Source organism: Oreochromis niloticus, unplaced genomic scaffold (assembly GCF_001858045.2).
Source record: "Oreochromis niloticus isolate F11D_XX unplaced genomic scaffold, O_niloticus_UMD_NMBU tig00000457_pilon, whole genome shotgun sequence".
Classification (NCBI taxonomy): domain Eukaryota; kingdom Metazoa; phylum Chordata; class Actinopteri; order Cichliformes; family Cichlidae; genus Oreochromis; species Oreochromis niloticus.
In genome coordinates, this window is record NW_020327171.1 from 325290 (window position 1) to 341180 (window position 15891).

The 15891-nt window shown below is 41.9% G+C and overlaps 1 protein-coding gene across 1 annotated transcript; it reads right to left on the reverse strand.

Moving 5' to 3' along the window:
• Nucleotides 1-6567: 6567 nt before the first annotated feature.
• LOC109199817 (nuclear factor 7, ovary-like) lies at nt 6568-8164 on the reverse strand. The gene is made up of 2 exons (XM_019355148.2): nt 8069-8164; nt 6568-7967 (listed from the first exon to the last, which is right to left on the reverse strand). Exon 2 carries the CDS (start codon nt 7948-7950, stop codon nt 6568-6570), a length of 1383 nt encoding a protein of 460 aa, XP_019210693.1. The 5' UTR covers nt 7951-7967; nt 8069-8164.
• Nucleotides 8165-15891: the final 7727 nt, after the last annotated feature.

Here is a 15891-nt window from a genome sequence, read left to right on the forward strand (position 1 = left end):
CACCAACCATCTACAACTACAGACATAAGCAATCAAAATTTAATTATCAAAAGACGAACAAATTGAAAAAAAAATGAAGTTGGACCTGGGGCTTAGCTGCACTTCTATGTAATAGCAATTTCAGCCACAAGGTGGAGCAGTGAGTCAGAGTAACCTTTATCTAATCAAGGAAAGAGTGCATTCTTATTTACAGTGGCAGAAAAACAAAAGCACTATATAAATACACATTAGTTACTTGCAGTGAGAAATTATTCACAAGAAATGTGAATTTCCCCAAATTCAGACCATGCAATCCTCAAAGAAGGTGCAACAAACCATAGAGCTGCATGTCAGACTTACCAGGCCTCGTTTAGCACATTAAATATTGAAGTTCTCTAGCATATCGAGACTATCTCTACATAGCATAATATAATCCATATGTACGGGGTACGACCCCCCTCTTGGTTGTGGCGTGTGGATATTTCTTTAAGACACTAGTAAGTATGTGTGATATCCTGACATTATGAATTGTAAATGTAGCTAATTTTGTAATATTTTTCAATTTTTCTTCCTTCATTTAATCTGTCTGTCATGTTGTTTTTGTTGTTGTATTTAGTTTTTTATCTGTGTGTACTTTTTTAGTCTGGATGAAAAAGTTGGATGTAGCTAGCTGTGATGTGTGGTGCATTAAATAGTTGGTGTTTATTCTGCTTTTCACTTTTGGAACCTTTGGAAGTGACGTCACCTTTGGTTGCCATGGAAACAATCCGCGCATCTCTCAGAGCTCTGTGAACTTTATGATGATGACCATTAATCAAACTTCATTCACAAATAGACTATAAGAAAAAATAAGCTTTCATCATCTGTTTCATTTGTAAGTGACGGTCAGTCGTAGTTCTAATGAATCAAAGGATGTTCACAGTGTTTTGTACTTATTTTAGTTTTATTTAACATTTAGTTCATGTTTCAGCTCCAGCTGTTTAAACACTGAACAACCTTAAGGTGAAAAGTATCTAACTGGGTTTTCTTCCTATATTATCTATATGTTGAATTTCATTCATGTACCTGATTGATGAGCCCTTCATGTCAGTGTTGTTTTATGACAGTATTTGGATCATTTTCTCTAACCTGTGAAACTTTATGTGTGTGAGAGCTGATTCACTGATGGAGGAATTTGTGAAAGAAGAGCTGAAAGAAATGCTGACACAGGCAGAGCTGATTCCCTTTAAACTGACACGTTAGATAATGAGGAGACATGGCATTCCAAGAAAGCTGACTATAAACCTGCAGGGGAATACTGTGTTTTGGTGGTCATGTTTCCTCATTATCACAATAAAATTTTAGATACATCCATAAGATTTAAGCTTTTTTTTTTTTTTAAAATCAGTTTTAAATATTGATTTAACACAAACAGTTTTTATGTTGTCGTCACCACTGAACATTAAGGTATGACTTTCCCCTCATTTATTTAAGTGAAAGCTTCCAAATTTTATTTATTTAGTTTTTTCTCTTGGTGAAGGCAGTCACACTTTTCTCCTCCCCCTTCCCTTATCTTCCCTGCTTAGCGTCTTGTGTCCTTGTCTAGTCTCGTGTATTTTCTCACTTTTTCCCTGGAACACTCTCTCACAGTCTGTTCTCTAAAACCTAAAAGACGAATTATGGATTTGATCAACTGGCCCCTGAATGCAATTGACACCCTCTTCTCAATGAGAAGCCTGGGCTCGGGTGAGCCTAACTGTAAGACATTGAAGACACCTTTTCGGAACCATGATTACAGGGTTCTTGCTGATCGGCACTGGCTTAGCCCTGGCTTATTAAAGAATAAAGAAAGCGGAAACGGCTGTTCAAATCCCCACAAGGCTGCCCACTATGTTGATTGGAACAATGGAGCGAGCTGTGGCTTCTCAGAATGGGTTCATTCTACGCAGCACGGATGACATCTTGGAGAAGCTTGTGGCTGCTGTGAGTACTGAGACCGACAACATCTGACAACATCTCAGAGAGGCTCACGGCTGTCGTGAACACTCATGCTCTATGAGCACACTGGATAACATCTCGGTATGGATGGATGACATCGTGGAGAGGCTAACAGCTGTGCAACGGGAATACTAGAACATCTTTGAAAGTCACATGAGTTGTTTGCACTAAGGTGAAAACCGCCATCACTTCATGCGGCTACCACTTCGGCGCCAGCTGTGATCTCAAGGCTTGTTTCCTTCGGGTTTAATAAAGTATTGTGATTCTGATGATTAGGGTTGGAATTTGTTCCAAAATATGTGTTTAGGTCACGGGGATTATTTTTTGCATATGTATAAATCATCATTTGAAGCTTGTTGCCCGAAGCACGTCCAAAATCCAGAACACGTACGAACTCTGAAGCACGTACAAAACACTATGCTTTAAATTGTGTAATTTAAGTGATCTAGGTAGCTCTGTTTCGGAAGTTCAGTTAACGCTAGAAATGTGTTTTGGAGTATGTACGAGCTTCGTATCTAGGGGCCAGAGCATATATTTATATATAAACATATATAAATAAAACAAGTTTTTTTACATTAGTAATTTCTTTTGTTCATAATTGTATATTGTTGTTAATAGTAAATTAAAGCAACAAAACAAGAGATGGCTCTTTTTAGTGAACTGAGCCGAAAGAGCTGGTTCTCTAAAAAGAGCTGGAAATCCCATCACTAAGGCTTACGTGCGGAGTAAAGTGAAAAAGGAGGTCCAATTTTTTTTGTCTCAGTCCACCCATCGTGGATCCACCAAAGCCACTGTAAAAAAGTGAGTGACAGCCTTACCTAAGAGACGCCGACGCCCCTACTCTCTGGTAATCTAATAGGTGAAGGAAGGGCAGATCGGGTATATCCCGCCCTTTTCTTCTTGCCTTTAGTCTACTTATCAGAGGGGTTAGGTGCGCCAGGTGAACATGAAGAAGCTGTTCCTCGCCACACTTGCTCTTGCTGTGCTGGTCATAGCATGTTTTCTATTGCTCCGCCCGGATCCGACACCACACCAGAAGAGAGCTTGGATGCATGACAACTCACACCTGGACAAGATGACTCAAGACCACAATCACCCATGGGTGAACAATGCCCGGTACAGATATGTGTACAATCGCACCACAGAGAGAAGCTGCTATATTTGCTCACACATGCCTGCAACCTCAGTTCATGCAAGTATCTTTGGTAAAACACCAAACCCCACTCAGAGTATGTGTATCATGTTTAAAGCACTAACAGGGAACAGCAAAGAATACGTTACGCTTAGAAACATTACACTATCGTTTCGGTTTGTTTTTGAATGCTTCTTGCAAAATAAATAAAGCACAGAATGAAAAGATAGATGCACTCAGAATTTCAGTAATGCAACACAGAGTCGCCCTAGATATGCTGTTGGCAGAAAAAGCTGGGCTATGTGTACTGTTTAACAACACTTGCTGTACTTACATTCCAGACAAAGTACATTCTAGCAACATGACAGATGCCCTACAACTACTTAAAAATGTTCAACAAGCACAGGTAGCAGATTGGACCGCCAGCAAACCAGACTGGTTGGGCTGGCTGATGAGCGGATCCTGGAAGGCCCTGTTGATTAAAGGCCTGATATTTGTTGGAATACTTTTATTTTTTTATTTTATTTTTTATTTTTATTTTTTTGCCATAATGGTCTATTTGATTCACCTTTTATTGTTTATTTTATTTTCATTTGCTGAATACGGGACAGACTTTACTGGGGAAAAGAAAAGAGGAGAAAGAAAGAGGGAAAGAAAAACAGCTGAGAAGAGGGACGGGGAAAAAGGGGCAAAAAAACCAACAACAGAGTAAGCAGACAAAAAAAATACATTTATCGATCGCCCGGATCACCTGTTGATAAAGAAAAAAGAAAACAAGCAGAAGAAAACGAGAGTAATAGAATAAACAACATCACAACGATATATGGGAATATGGCGGTAAATACTAAATGTTAAACATTATTGTGCAGCACGTAAGATCGACAGCGCAGTGTGCTTTGAGGTGGGAGCCAAAAGTGTGTAGTTTGTGTGTGTGATCACCCGTGTGTACACCTGTGAGCATGGATGCGCTTGTTTTTTAAAAGGTTCCTTCATGTAATGATCTGCTAGAGGGTGTGGGGAGCTGAGAAGAGTCCCAGATGAGGAGTCACTCAGCAGCCGCGGAGCAGAAGCCGGGGGGGGGGGTTGCAGTGACGCGCCTGTGAGCTCCACCGGCAGCCAGCTGTGCCTGAGTGACCGAGCCCCAGGCCGAGAGGCCGAGGGAACCCCACCTCTGAAGTGGCCCGAGCGAGCCCCAGGCTCCAGGCCCCGATAAGCAGCCACCAAGGAGTGAGCCGGTGTGTACCTGGACGCCCATAAGATAAGATAAGATAAGATAAGATAAGGTAAGGTAAGGTAAGGTAAGATAAGATAAGATAAGATAACTCTTTATTGTCATTGCACAGTCATACATAGTACAATAGTACAATGAAATTGGAAAACTGTCCTACGTCGGCACTACATGTAACACAACACAACACGACACGATACGACACATCACAACGCAACACAAACAACACAACACAGTATAATAACTTAGTAATAAAAAAAGAATAAGTGTATTTGCATTGCACACTGTTATTATTGCACACTAATTATTATTGCACCTTGTTATAAATATAAATATTAAGATTATTATTATTATTATTATTATTATTATTACTGTTTTTACCGTTGTTAACGGTAAGTCCAGGTAGGTAGCCAGTCAGGTCAGCTATTTGCATTGACTAGGGCTATTGCCCTGTTGTAAAAGCTTTCCTTGAGTCTATTTGTTCGGGACTTCAGCAGCCTGAACCTCCTGCCAGACGGCAGCAGCTTAAACACCCGGTGTCCTGGGTGTGTACAGTCCCGTAGGATGCTGCGTGCCCTCTTCAGACAGCGAGTGCTGTACAGGTCCTTCAGGGAGGGAAGAGGATGTCCAATGATTTTTTGGGCCATATTGATGACTCTCTGGAGTGCCTTCCTGTGTGCTGTGGTGCAGCTGGAGAACCACACACCGATGCAATATGTCAGCACACTTTCAATGGAGCAGCGGTAGAAGACGGTCAGCATCTCCGGACACAAAGAACCACCAACGCACCGATGTCTGAGGGCGTCTGCCACTGGCAGGGGAAGTGGTGGGGGGAGATGGGCCTCCAAACCTTGGAGGGCCTGAGATGTCCCCAGAGAGGTGGCGTCTGATACCCAACCTGACATATAGACACAGACATACAGGCACACACAGATACAAACATCCATTCCCACCCTCATGCTCTCAAATGCAATTACTCCACACTCAACCAACATGGAGACAGACATAAAGAGACGCTGTACACACAATCACACTCCCCAAGCGTACACTAAGAACTGGGTCTAGGCACCCTTGCCCCTGGAGGGGGAAACTGCACCCAGACCCAGGTGGTGTTACCCTTTTCCCTGAGGTGGGGAGAAGCAGACCGCCCCGACTCCGCAGCGGCAGGGAGGCCCCACACACCAGACCCCAGTCGGATGGCCAACTCCTCCTCCTTCTAGCCCCCCCGCTCCAACAGGCCGCAGAGAACGGGGGTGTGAGAAGACTCCAAACCTCCCTCCACCCGCTCATATGTAGTGTTGGAGTGCGTTTTATAGACATTATTTAAAAGATTGAATAGAATCTGATGCGCCAGTGTCAAGACGAAAACTATTCCTTAATGTTGGGTGTGGCAGTGGCAATGGCATTGTCTGGTCTTCAGCTGAGACCTAGGTTGCACTAAAAGCAGTTGACCTGATGCTCTCTCTCCCACAGAAAGAGGAGATCCACAAAGTAATCAGGTGACATATTATTTATGATTTTATAAGTAAACAACAAGATTTTTACGTTGTTTCCATATTTGATAGGAAGCCAATGTAAGTTGACTAGAACAGGGGTGATGGAATCCTTGGAAACCTTCTAGTTCTGGTTAAGAGACGAGCTGCGGCATTTCGGACCAACTGCAATCGCTGAAGGAGGGAAGATTGGAGGCCCAAGTAAAGAAAGTCTCTATAATCTAGTCTTGTGATGAAGTTTCTCTAGATCTTTGCATTAAGGGTTTAGGTTTAGCCTTAGAAATTTGGCATAGTTGATGGAAGCTGGTTTTTACCACCGTGGACACCTGTTTATCCAGTTTATTGATTCCAACTATCGATAAAAAAATCCAAGATTCCGCATTCAGCATCAGTGAGGTGAATAGCAACAGGCCCAAGTGTACCAGGTAGTTGTCCCAGAGGCATATTTCTATCAAAAACAATAATTTCCATCTTCATTTCATTTAGAGCCAGAGAGATGCATGATAAGTCTTTGACATCCCTCAAACAGTCAAACAGACGATGTAGAGAAGATGAAACATCCCCAGTAAAGTCGAGGTAATTTGAATATTATCAGAATAGCAATAAAAAGAGACATTATGTTTTTCAAAAAGGAGCCCAAGGGCAACATATGGACAGAACAACAAAGTATTTAATGAGAATATGTGTATCGAATTGTTTCTGATCTAAGATGTCTTTTTTTGTGTGTTTCCCCTTTTTTGAGCAGTGTATAATTATCCTCAAACCATCTGCTCAACTGACAACTTCAACGGACACACCTTCACTTTACCAAAAGTTTCAATATATGGAAACATCCTGTGAGTGAAAGTGTGTGTGAAGGTGTTTATGTGTGTGTTAGTATCAGGATCAAAGAACGACAGCTTTCCTCTGTTCCAGTCCAGATTCACTCTGATCCTCTGGAACCTCTTCTCTACTGAGAGAGCAGTTTCTGCTGATTGAGAACCTGCTGAGTATTTACCTTCATAGAATCCTATTCCCCAAAATCCAGACTGTTTGTCTCCCTTCCTCTGCACAGACTCTGCTAATACACCCAGTGCCCACAATGTACTGTCTCCAACATCAACATCCCAGCTGTGAGTCCCTGAGTTAAAGCCCTCAGAGCCCAGGACAGACCAGAAATAATCAAACCTCTCTGGATTATCAGGAAGCTGCTGCCTCTCTCCTCCTCCTCTCACACTGGTCAGATCTTCAGACAGGATGAGGTTTGGATGAGCAGTGTTTGGGTCCAGGATGAGAGGAGTGTAGGAGACCATGTCCTTCATGTTGTTCCAGATGTTGAAGGTCAGGTTGCCCAGGTGTTTGGCCTGGTCTATCAGAGCTCCTGAGGGCAGCTGTGGATCATCCAGCAGGGGGCAACGCTGGACTCTTTCCACTGCAGCCTTGTAGTTGTGCAGGAATGAGACATCTTCAGCTCTCAGCTCCTCCTCTGTGGCTCTGACTGTGTCTGAAAGAGCTGCTATCTCTCTGCTCAGAGCCTCCATCTTCTCCTTCATCATCCCACTCTTCTGCTCCTCTTCCTCCCTCAGTGCAGCCAGCCTGGCCTCCTCTTCCTCTGCTAGAAACTGGTGAAGCTTCTTAAACTGCTCCTTAATCTGCCTCTCTGTGTGTCGGGCCTGGACCTTAATGTGTTCTGCTGTTTGATCAAACTTCACTTGAACTTCTTCACAAACCTTTAACTTCTTCTTTAAGGGCTCCAGAGTTTCCTGAAGTTCCTTCTTGTGTTGTTGTGCAGCTTCATCGATGGGTCTGAATCTGTGATTGGTGTGTTTTTCTGAGACACAGCAGATGTGACACACTGGCTGCTGATGGTCCAGACAGAAGAGTTTGAGTTTCTCAGAGTGCAGACTGCAGAGAGCCTCTGAAGCTCTCTGATCTCTCTCCTGTAAGAACGACTCACACAGGTTCTTTAAAGCCAGATTTGAAAGTGGTTCATTCTTGGAAGATCTTCTCTTACAAACTGGACACTCGTGTGTTGGTCTCTCTCTCCACCATCTCTTCAAACAGTCTTTACAGAAGCTGTGGCTACATGACAGAAGAACAGGATCTCTGAAGACCTCCCGACAGACCGGACAGCAGAGATCCTCCTCTGATCTGGAAGCCATTGAGTCTGTGAGTGAAGCTGAAAACAGCAGACAGGAAGTACAGTCAGTCCTGGCTCCCCTCCCTCCTCTACTACCTTCACTGAAACTTCCTTTGAGTCGTGTTTTTGCACAAACTCACATTCAGTGTGTGGAGCGTCAGCAGCTTGAAGCAGCAGTGTTGGAGTTTTCCACTTTTCTCTCCTGTAGCTGGACTCACTCAGAGGAAGCTGCTGGTTTGGTCCAACGATAAGTGAGAGTCTCAGAAGAATCAGTCGTGTTATTTCCTATAACTAAGGGTGTGTTTCACTCCAAAGTTCAGACATTAACCTGCCAGAAGTTGTAAAAGTTACTAATAAAGAGCTTTTATCTCATTTCACATGCAGGTCAGAGCATGAAAGCTGTGATGCAGCAGTTTGAGGAAAATTGCTGCTGATATAAAATATTTTTTGTGGTTTTACAAAATATATAAAAGAGCAGAAAGAAAAGAAATAAGTGTAAAGAGTGCAGCAAAATGCATGTTTTAGTGTGAGTTGGTTCATCTGATCTGGTTGTGTAAAAGTCACTGCATGACACTGAGTTTGACTTTTGTGTTACTGACACTCATCTCTGACTCAGAGAAACGATTTCTCCCCTGTGATGTTCACACAGTGGTGAGTTACATGTGTGTGGAATTTTTACTCTTTTATAGAATTAAAGTTTTGCTTTTCTCTTACTTTCTTTTTTCTGTTATTTACTAAAAATCTCTCAAAGAAATAATGAATTCTCCAAACGTGTTTGAAGGCTGCATGCAAATATCATGTGATCTAAAAGTCAAATATCTGCTGATGGAGCAAAACAAGGCCAGATGTTCAGCAGCTGTATTGCTGCATGACATCAGCCCACAGCAGCAGAGACCGTGGAGCCAACATGTGAGAAACAAAGCAACACGCTGAACATCTGAACCACAGCAGGAAGTGCGACTCTTTGTAGACCTGTGGACAGGAAACACACAGCAGGTCCTGATCAGTAACAGGGTCCAAATACAAACATGTGTTTATCAGCATCTGTATATAAGATTCAATAAGACAGTAAAATAAACAGGTAGTTTTAAAATAAATAAATAATAATTCAATAAAATGTTTGTCATTAGAAAGCCTGTAAAACAGAAACATTTGAACATCTTTTTTAAAGAATCCACAGAGTGGACTAAACGTAGTTGTGGAGGCAGACTGTTCCACAGCCTTGGTGCCACAGACTGAAAGGCTCTGTCACACTTAGTCTTTAGTCGTGTACAGGGAACAACTAACACATCATGAGTCCATGAACGGAGACAACGAGCAGCATATATTTTGTAAGTTGAGATAAATAATCTAGGACGTGATCATTTAGTGTTCTGTGTGTTAAAACAAGAATTTTGAAACAAATCCTGAAATTTATTGGGAGCCAATATAAAGAAGATTAAATAGCAGTAATGTGAGCTCGCTTGTTAGAACATGTTAGTCGTCTGGCTGCAGCATTTTGTATAACTTGGAGGTGAGAACGACATGATGTGTCCAGGCTGGTAAACAGGACATTACAATAATCTAAACACGATGACACAAATGTATGAACAGTTTTTTCCAGTTCAGCCGAGGAGACCATATATCACAGTTAGAAATGTTCCTTAAATGAAAGAAACAGGAACGAGACAGATTTTATATGTGAGTTGAAGCCCAGAGAAGAATCAAATATTCCACCAAGATTTTGAATGTTGGACTTAAAGTTGATCAAAAAGAAGCAAGAACCAATTTTATATTTGTAGTTCATGAGGAGCTATGATCACGGTCTCAGTCTTGTTGGTGTTTAAGACAAAGTATTTGCTACAGAGTGAATCAGTCCCCTGATTTAAGCAGTTTACAACATAACAGGCCCGTGTGCAATCAACCCACCTTTGTCTACAACATGTCTCAAAGCCTCTGTTTGCTGCCCTGTAATCTTTGTGCCCCACAGCTTTTAACTGAACTCTGCTTGGATTTTGCCTTTTTGCTTTTTTTCCACCTCCTGACTTCTGTATTCCTTCCCTGATCTGAAAGACAAAATCAGATTCATCTAAAACTCAACACTTCAACACCGACCTGCTGGATGATTCACTAACAGCCACTCTCTTCTCTGGCCCTTCGTTACACCTTTCCAAGGTCCCCAGATCTTATGGGGAATATAAAACATCACCACTGCTGATTAAGTGTATTTCTAATTAGTTAGTTTCTAATTAGTTGAGTTAGTTTCTTAGCACGTCACTACAGCCCCCTCAGACTGTGTTTTCTGCCGTCTAAAGATAATATTGATAGTGTGTGGATTTACAGAGCTGGAGACTTTCTTTTTGCCGAGGTCATTAATCATGTCAAACCGCAGACACGCTGACAGACTGAGAAGACCGCTCGTGAAAACGACCAATCTGCGGATCCACACACGATGAACACACAGAGTGGAGTCTGTAAACAAATCTAACAGTTAACCTGCAACACAGGGTCACGTGCCTCCCTCAGTTGGGAACTCTCCTAAAATAAAGAACTGGAACGCACCGCGCGCTTTATGGCAACTTGGCTCCGCCCCCACATGTTAGTAGTGTCACGTAGTGTCGGGTCGTGGGTTTTGTCACACCAGCCCTCATACTTTCACAAACACAGTCGCTCTGTGTGAATCAAACCACAGGTTCACAATGTGCATTTTCACCCAGTCCTGTTACCCTAACATATTATGCCGTGTAAAAATTGTGGAACATTGCAGAAGTCACATGCACGACAGGAAGTTGCATAAGGTGAATCTTTTAAAAGCCATGCAAAGACCAAAAGTACGTTTTCTCATTTATTTGATATTTTAACTATGGCTGAATATCAACATATAGCCCCATTACCTTAATTATAGCTTAGTTGTTATTTGATTATTTTAAAAATAAAATGTTGGGGAAAATCATTAGATTGTGCTCACTGTCCTCATACTAGCAAGGATGCCATGTGGCTATATTGCAAACTGTATGCTAAAAACTCACTGCTATTACTTTCAGTCCTGTTACTCATATAAAGAGTAGACTGAGTACCAGTTACAGGAGTGAGTAGAGTCAATGGATTAAATGATTTATTAATGTGAATATTTGTGGATTTTACTCTATTTACCTGATTTTTAAGTTGTACAGTTGAAATTACTTGAGTTGTTGAGATTTATGTTCAGTTTCGTGATATAAATAAATACTGATATGAAGTCAATGCAAAGGTGGAGAAAGACACACCATAATATCAAGGAAAGAAAAGAAACTGAACTGCACCTTGTTTCCCCTCGAGACTCATTGGGACACATATATGTGCAAAATGCATGAGAATCTGGGTTGTTGTGCAGAAGCTTCACCACTTGAAAGTGATGACTGTCGATCTGGATGATCTTGTGAAAGCCATCACACAGAAAACAAACTGCATGTACGGAGAATGTTCTGAGTGCAAGGATCTCTCTTCCCAGTCTCCATCCAGTACAATGCAGAGAGTCAAGTGACTTATCTCCAGCAGGCAGTAGTGGATTAGGAGCACAAGAATGACCCCAGTGGCAAAACATCCAAAGTAACAATCAAAAAAGAGACGAGGCTTGAAAGCACATGAAGACTTGATTCATGTTGACCTCTGAAAATGAGCTCTGAAAATATAGCACAGAGATACAAGCAGTCCACTTCAGAACATCACACCAGCACACAGATGTGCTTTATATACATACATCCTCCCATCCAACGTCCTTCTGCACAGTGTCCCCATCAAGACTTAAGGGCCCACCAGCAATCTGGCAGCACTTGTCACCAGTGCTCAATTACATGCAGAGGGCACACTCACAATCCACTTTTGCAGCGATGCTTTCAATAGAGACAGAGAGGGAATTGTTTTATGTTTTCTACTGAACTGTTCAAACTAGTAGTCACTGCTGGGACATGAAACGGCGAGCCACAGAAGGGTCCACTGGATGGTGTGGGATGAACCCTCAAGAGGACAGCACAGAAATAGCACCAACTGTCTTGTCAGCAACGGGAAATTTCAGATGCTGCAGAACTGTTTACTGTGTGGCACAATTTTATATGAGTGCTTGATGTTTGTTGTATATTAGCTGCTATGACAACTCAGATTCCCTCTGGGATTAATAAAGTCTCTTTGATTCTGAAAAGGCAGAGATGGCAATCAAGTTGTTTGAAGCAGTTGAGAAAGCAGTTCAGGAGATGGTTAAAGATGGGCCATCAGTTCCATCCACTGAGGATACATCAGGCAGTTCTCATTTCCCAAGAACTGACATACAGGGACGTCAGCTGCCAGTGCACAGCAAAACAAATTGTGACCTGTGAGTGCTTTAACCTCCTAGGACCTGCCGTCCACATGTGGACATCACATTTTTGGTTATTTTGACCAAAATACTCAATTTTGCTCTACATGGGGCTGATATCCACTTACGAGGACATTATACTGCTACTGTTCTATCAAAATTTCAAATGAATATCCTCATTTGTGGCTCTCATTTTTCTTCAAAAAAAAAAAAAGGTATACAAAAAAATCTGGAAATTCTTTGTTTTTGCATTCGTCAGGCTCCAATATGCCCAAATATCAAAGAGAAATTAAAAATGCATGTCGTGGAAGAGTTCGGGTCTTAGGAGGTTAATACAAAGCATTTCACATTCAATCAACAGACAGCATCCACAGCCACAGAAACTGTGGCAAAAAGGTCACACAAGTTTGTTTTCACAGAAAACTCCCACACACGTGCACACTAACATCCAAACACACTCAGGACATGTTCAGTACTGTTACCCAATATTCATTCCTTGTTACTTTCTGCAAATATGTTTGGTTGAACTTTCATCCAGTTGGTTAATAAATTACATGATAATAAATTTGATAAGCTTGAGGTTTGTGTCTACTTGAATTGATAAGTGTGCCTCTGGATCGATATGATTTCTGCTTATATGGGGCGATCGTGGCTCAAGAGTATCTGTAGTTAAAGTAGTTGAATTATGTTAACTGCTGTAGATCATATAATATCCTTTAGTCTAGATTGTGTGCTCTGTATGTAGTTTTAGTTTGCATTATACTTCTGACCTAAAAGAGTGTGAAAATCATTAGATCTATTGGATTGACCTGTATTACTCGACACTGTTGAATGTGTTACACTGTTTCTTGACATTTCATACTGTTGAAACATGAAGAGAATGTTGTGTGCAGGAGACCTTGTGTCTAGGAAAGGAGAGACAGAGCACATTCCATACCCCCACCTTTACAGAGAGCAGAAAAACAAGGAGCCGAGGTCATAACTTAGGCGCCGTGTGAGAGAAAGAATGTGAATGTTTAGGCTTTTACGACTAGGTGGGGGCTACTAGAGGCTATAAAAGGCTAAGTGACCCGTCACCATTTTGAGACTTGCTGTGACCCTCTGCAGGCAGGTCTCCCCATCATGATGGTTCTTATGCTCTTAAGTGTTGAATTGTATGGAAATAAAGTATTGTTGATTGAGCATTTATACACCGAGTATTGGCTTTTACGACTAGGTGGGGGCTACTAGAGGCTATAAAAGGCTAAGTGACCCGTCACCATGTTGAGATGTATTATTGTATTATGTTGTATTATAAATACCAAATGTGCATATTGGGCTTTCCAAATTAATCTGTTCGCTGAGTTGCACGAATTTTCACATTAAATTTGTCGGTGTCTGGTTTTCGGCGCAAGATACTAACAACATAAGTTGAGGCTGAATTCCAGTGTGTCAGATGAACTGCTTCTAGCAAGATACTAATAATATACTACGTTGAGTCTAGTTGCAGCCCACGTTACCTTCCACATTTAACTTTGTCTAAGACTGGCTTCTGTAGCAATAAGATATTAGAATCTCTTTCGGAGATGCGGCCGTAAGTTCAGCACATTGAATAGAGGTTTGAAGCTGGTTTATGGTGCGGTTGAGCCCCTGTTGATGCGGCCATAAAATTAGTATAAAATTAAGGTAAAGCAGATGCTGGCTTACGGTGCGGTTGAGCACCAGTAACGAGGCCGTGTTCTGGTGATGCGGCCATAAGTGCAGTATGAGTGGTAGCTGGTTTCAGCACATTGAATAGAGGTTTGAAGCTGGTTTATGGTGCGGTTGTGCCTCGAGGGATGCGGCCATAAAATTAGTATGAAAAAAAGGTAAAGCAGACGCTGATTTATGGTGCGGTTGTGCGCCAGGATTGCGGTCATAATCTCTGGTTTATGATGCTCCGGTGATGCGGCCATAAGTGCAGTGAAAGGGGTATCTGGCTTACGGTGCGGTTGTGCTTCAGAAATAGTTCTAAATTGAGCTCAGAGGTTTCTGTGCATGTTTCCGCCGGTGAAAGGCGCTCTCTGTGTGTCTTACTGCTGGTGAAACGCGCTGTGTGTGTGTGTTTCTGTTGGTGAGACGCGCTCTGGGTGTGTTTCTGTGTGTGAAGTATGAACACAGTGACAGTGACGGTTGATGTGTGAATAGGAGGACATTAGTGCGAAGAAAATGCTTTAAGATCAAAGGTTGACGCTTAGTGTACCTGTGGAAATTAATTTTGCCCTGGGGTTGGCTCCCCCACCGTACGTTGGACGCGGCGTACGGACCAGCGGCGTCTGGAGGTCCAGGCTTATCACCTGAGAGCTGAGGGCCCTCAAACGATAACAGAATAACACTGAAACCGCTGTGTAATCACGGGTTTACATTTATTCTGGAATAGAACAAGAAAATGCTTTGACATCTAAGGTTGAGTTCTATCATAGGTGAAAGATAAGAAAGGTTGAAGTCCTCGCTTCAGTGGTTGAAATTGTTGTGTGCCTGTCCCCTGACGAGTGTGAAATTAAATAAAGAGGGAATTTGGAGCCACATAGAGATAGACGGGCATAATTGGGTGTATTACTCTGTGGTGTAATAAAAAATTAAAGAAAAAAGAGAGAGAGTAAGAGGTGTGTAGTGGAGAATTATTGAGAAGCAGAGAGAGGAGTGTGTTGGGAGACTGGCGTGCAGTTTACGCTGTCAAGGTGGGCGTGTTGCGTGCTTATCTGTTTAACAGTGATGAAAATGATATTAAATAAATCTCTTAGTGTGTTAATACAGGAAGCTACGGACCTGGACCAACGCCCCCACAAGCACAGCGGCCGAAGCAAAATTATAGTAATGGGAACCACACCCAGCAAGAATCAGCAGCTGTGGAAAAGACAGCAGCGAGGAGAGAATTAGAGGAGAAATGGAGGTTTTAAGAGCACATGAAATTGGGTTGAATTTCGGGGCCAACGGACTTGTGGAGGTTGGGAAGGCGTCCGGAGCATCACAACAAAAGGTGAAACAAAAACACACACAAGCAGAGAAATGTGAGAGAAAGGCTCCTTTTAAGGTAACGCCTAGTTTGAGAAAAAGTTTAAAAAAATGACCTGCCTACAAATGCACACTCACGCAATGAAGAAACAGCTTACACTCATGAACACCTGAAGATTTTCCAGCAAGGTTAAAGCAGCAAAAATTAACATACACCTGTTGTTTTTTAATGATGAAGTTTATCCATTACTAACAAATAAACCCTCTGGGTTGCAGGACAACAATTTAACTTCAAGGACAGAGAAAATAAAGAGACTGGTATGACCAACTAGTGATGAAATAACAAATTTAGTGGTTAAGAGTCAAACTGTGAGATGTTTTCTGAACAACACAAGTGATTACTGACGGAAAGAAAATTCTCTTTTGTGAGTTCAAACATGATCTTAAGACTTTGAACATGTGCATGTTGTCCTGTCAACTTGGTGAGTTATGAGTTGATTATATCATGAGGAAGAGAAAAAAAAAGGGGGGAGAGAAGGCTGACACAGGGCCTGGCCCGGTGTTTCTCCCCTCTCTTTGTAACACAGCCAACACAACATCATTTTCCTGTTTGTACACTTCTGTTTGTTTTTGGTTTGTTTTGTTTTTTTGTTTTTTCTCTTTATGTTTAATTACAGGCTG

Excerpts from the sequence above, each read along its gene's own strand:
- LOC109199817 (XM_019355148.2), bottom strand. The coding sequence starts at position 7,950 with ATGGCTTCCAGATCAGAGGAGGATCTCTGCTGTCCGGTCTGTCGGGAG.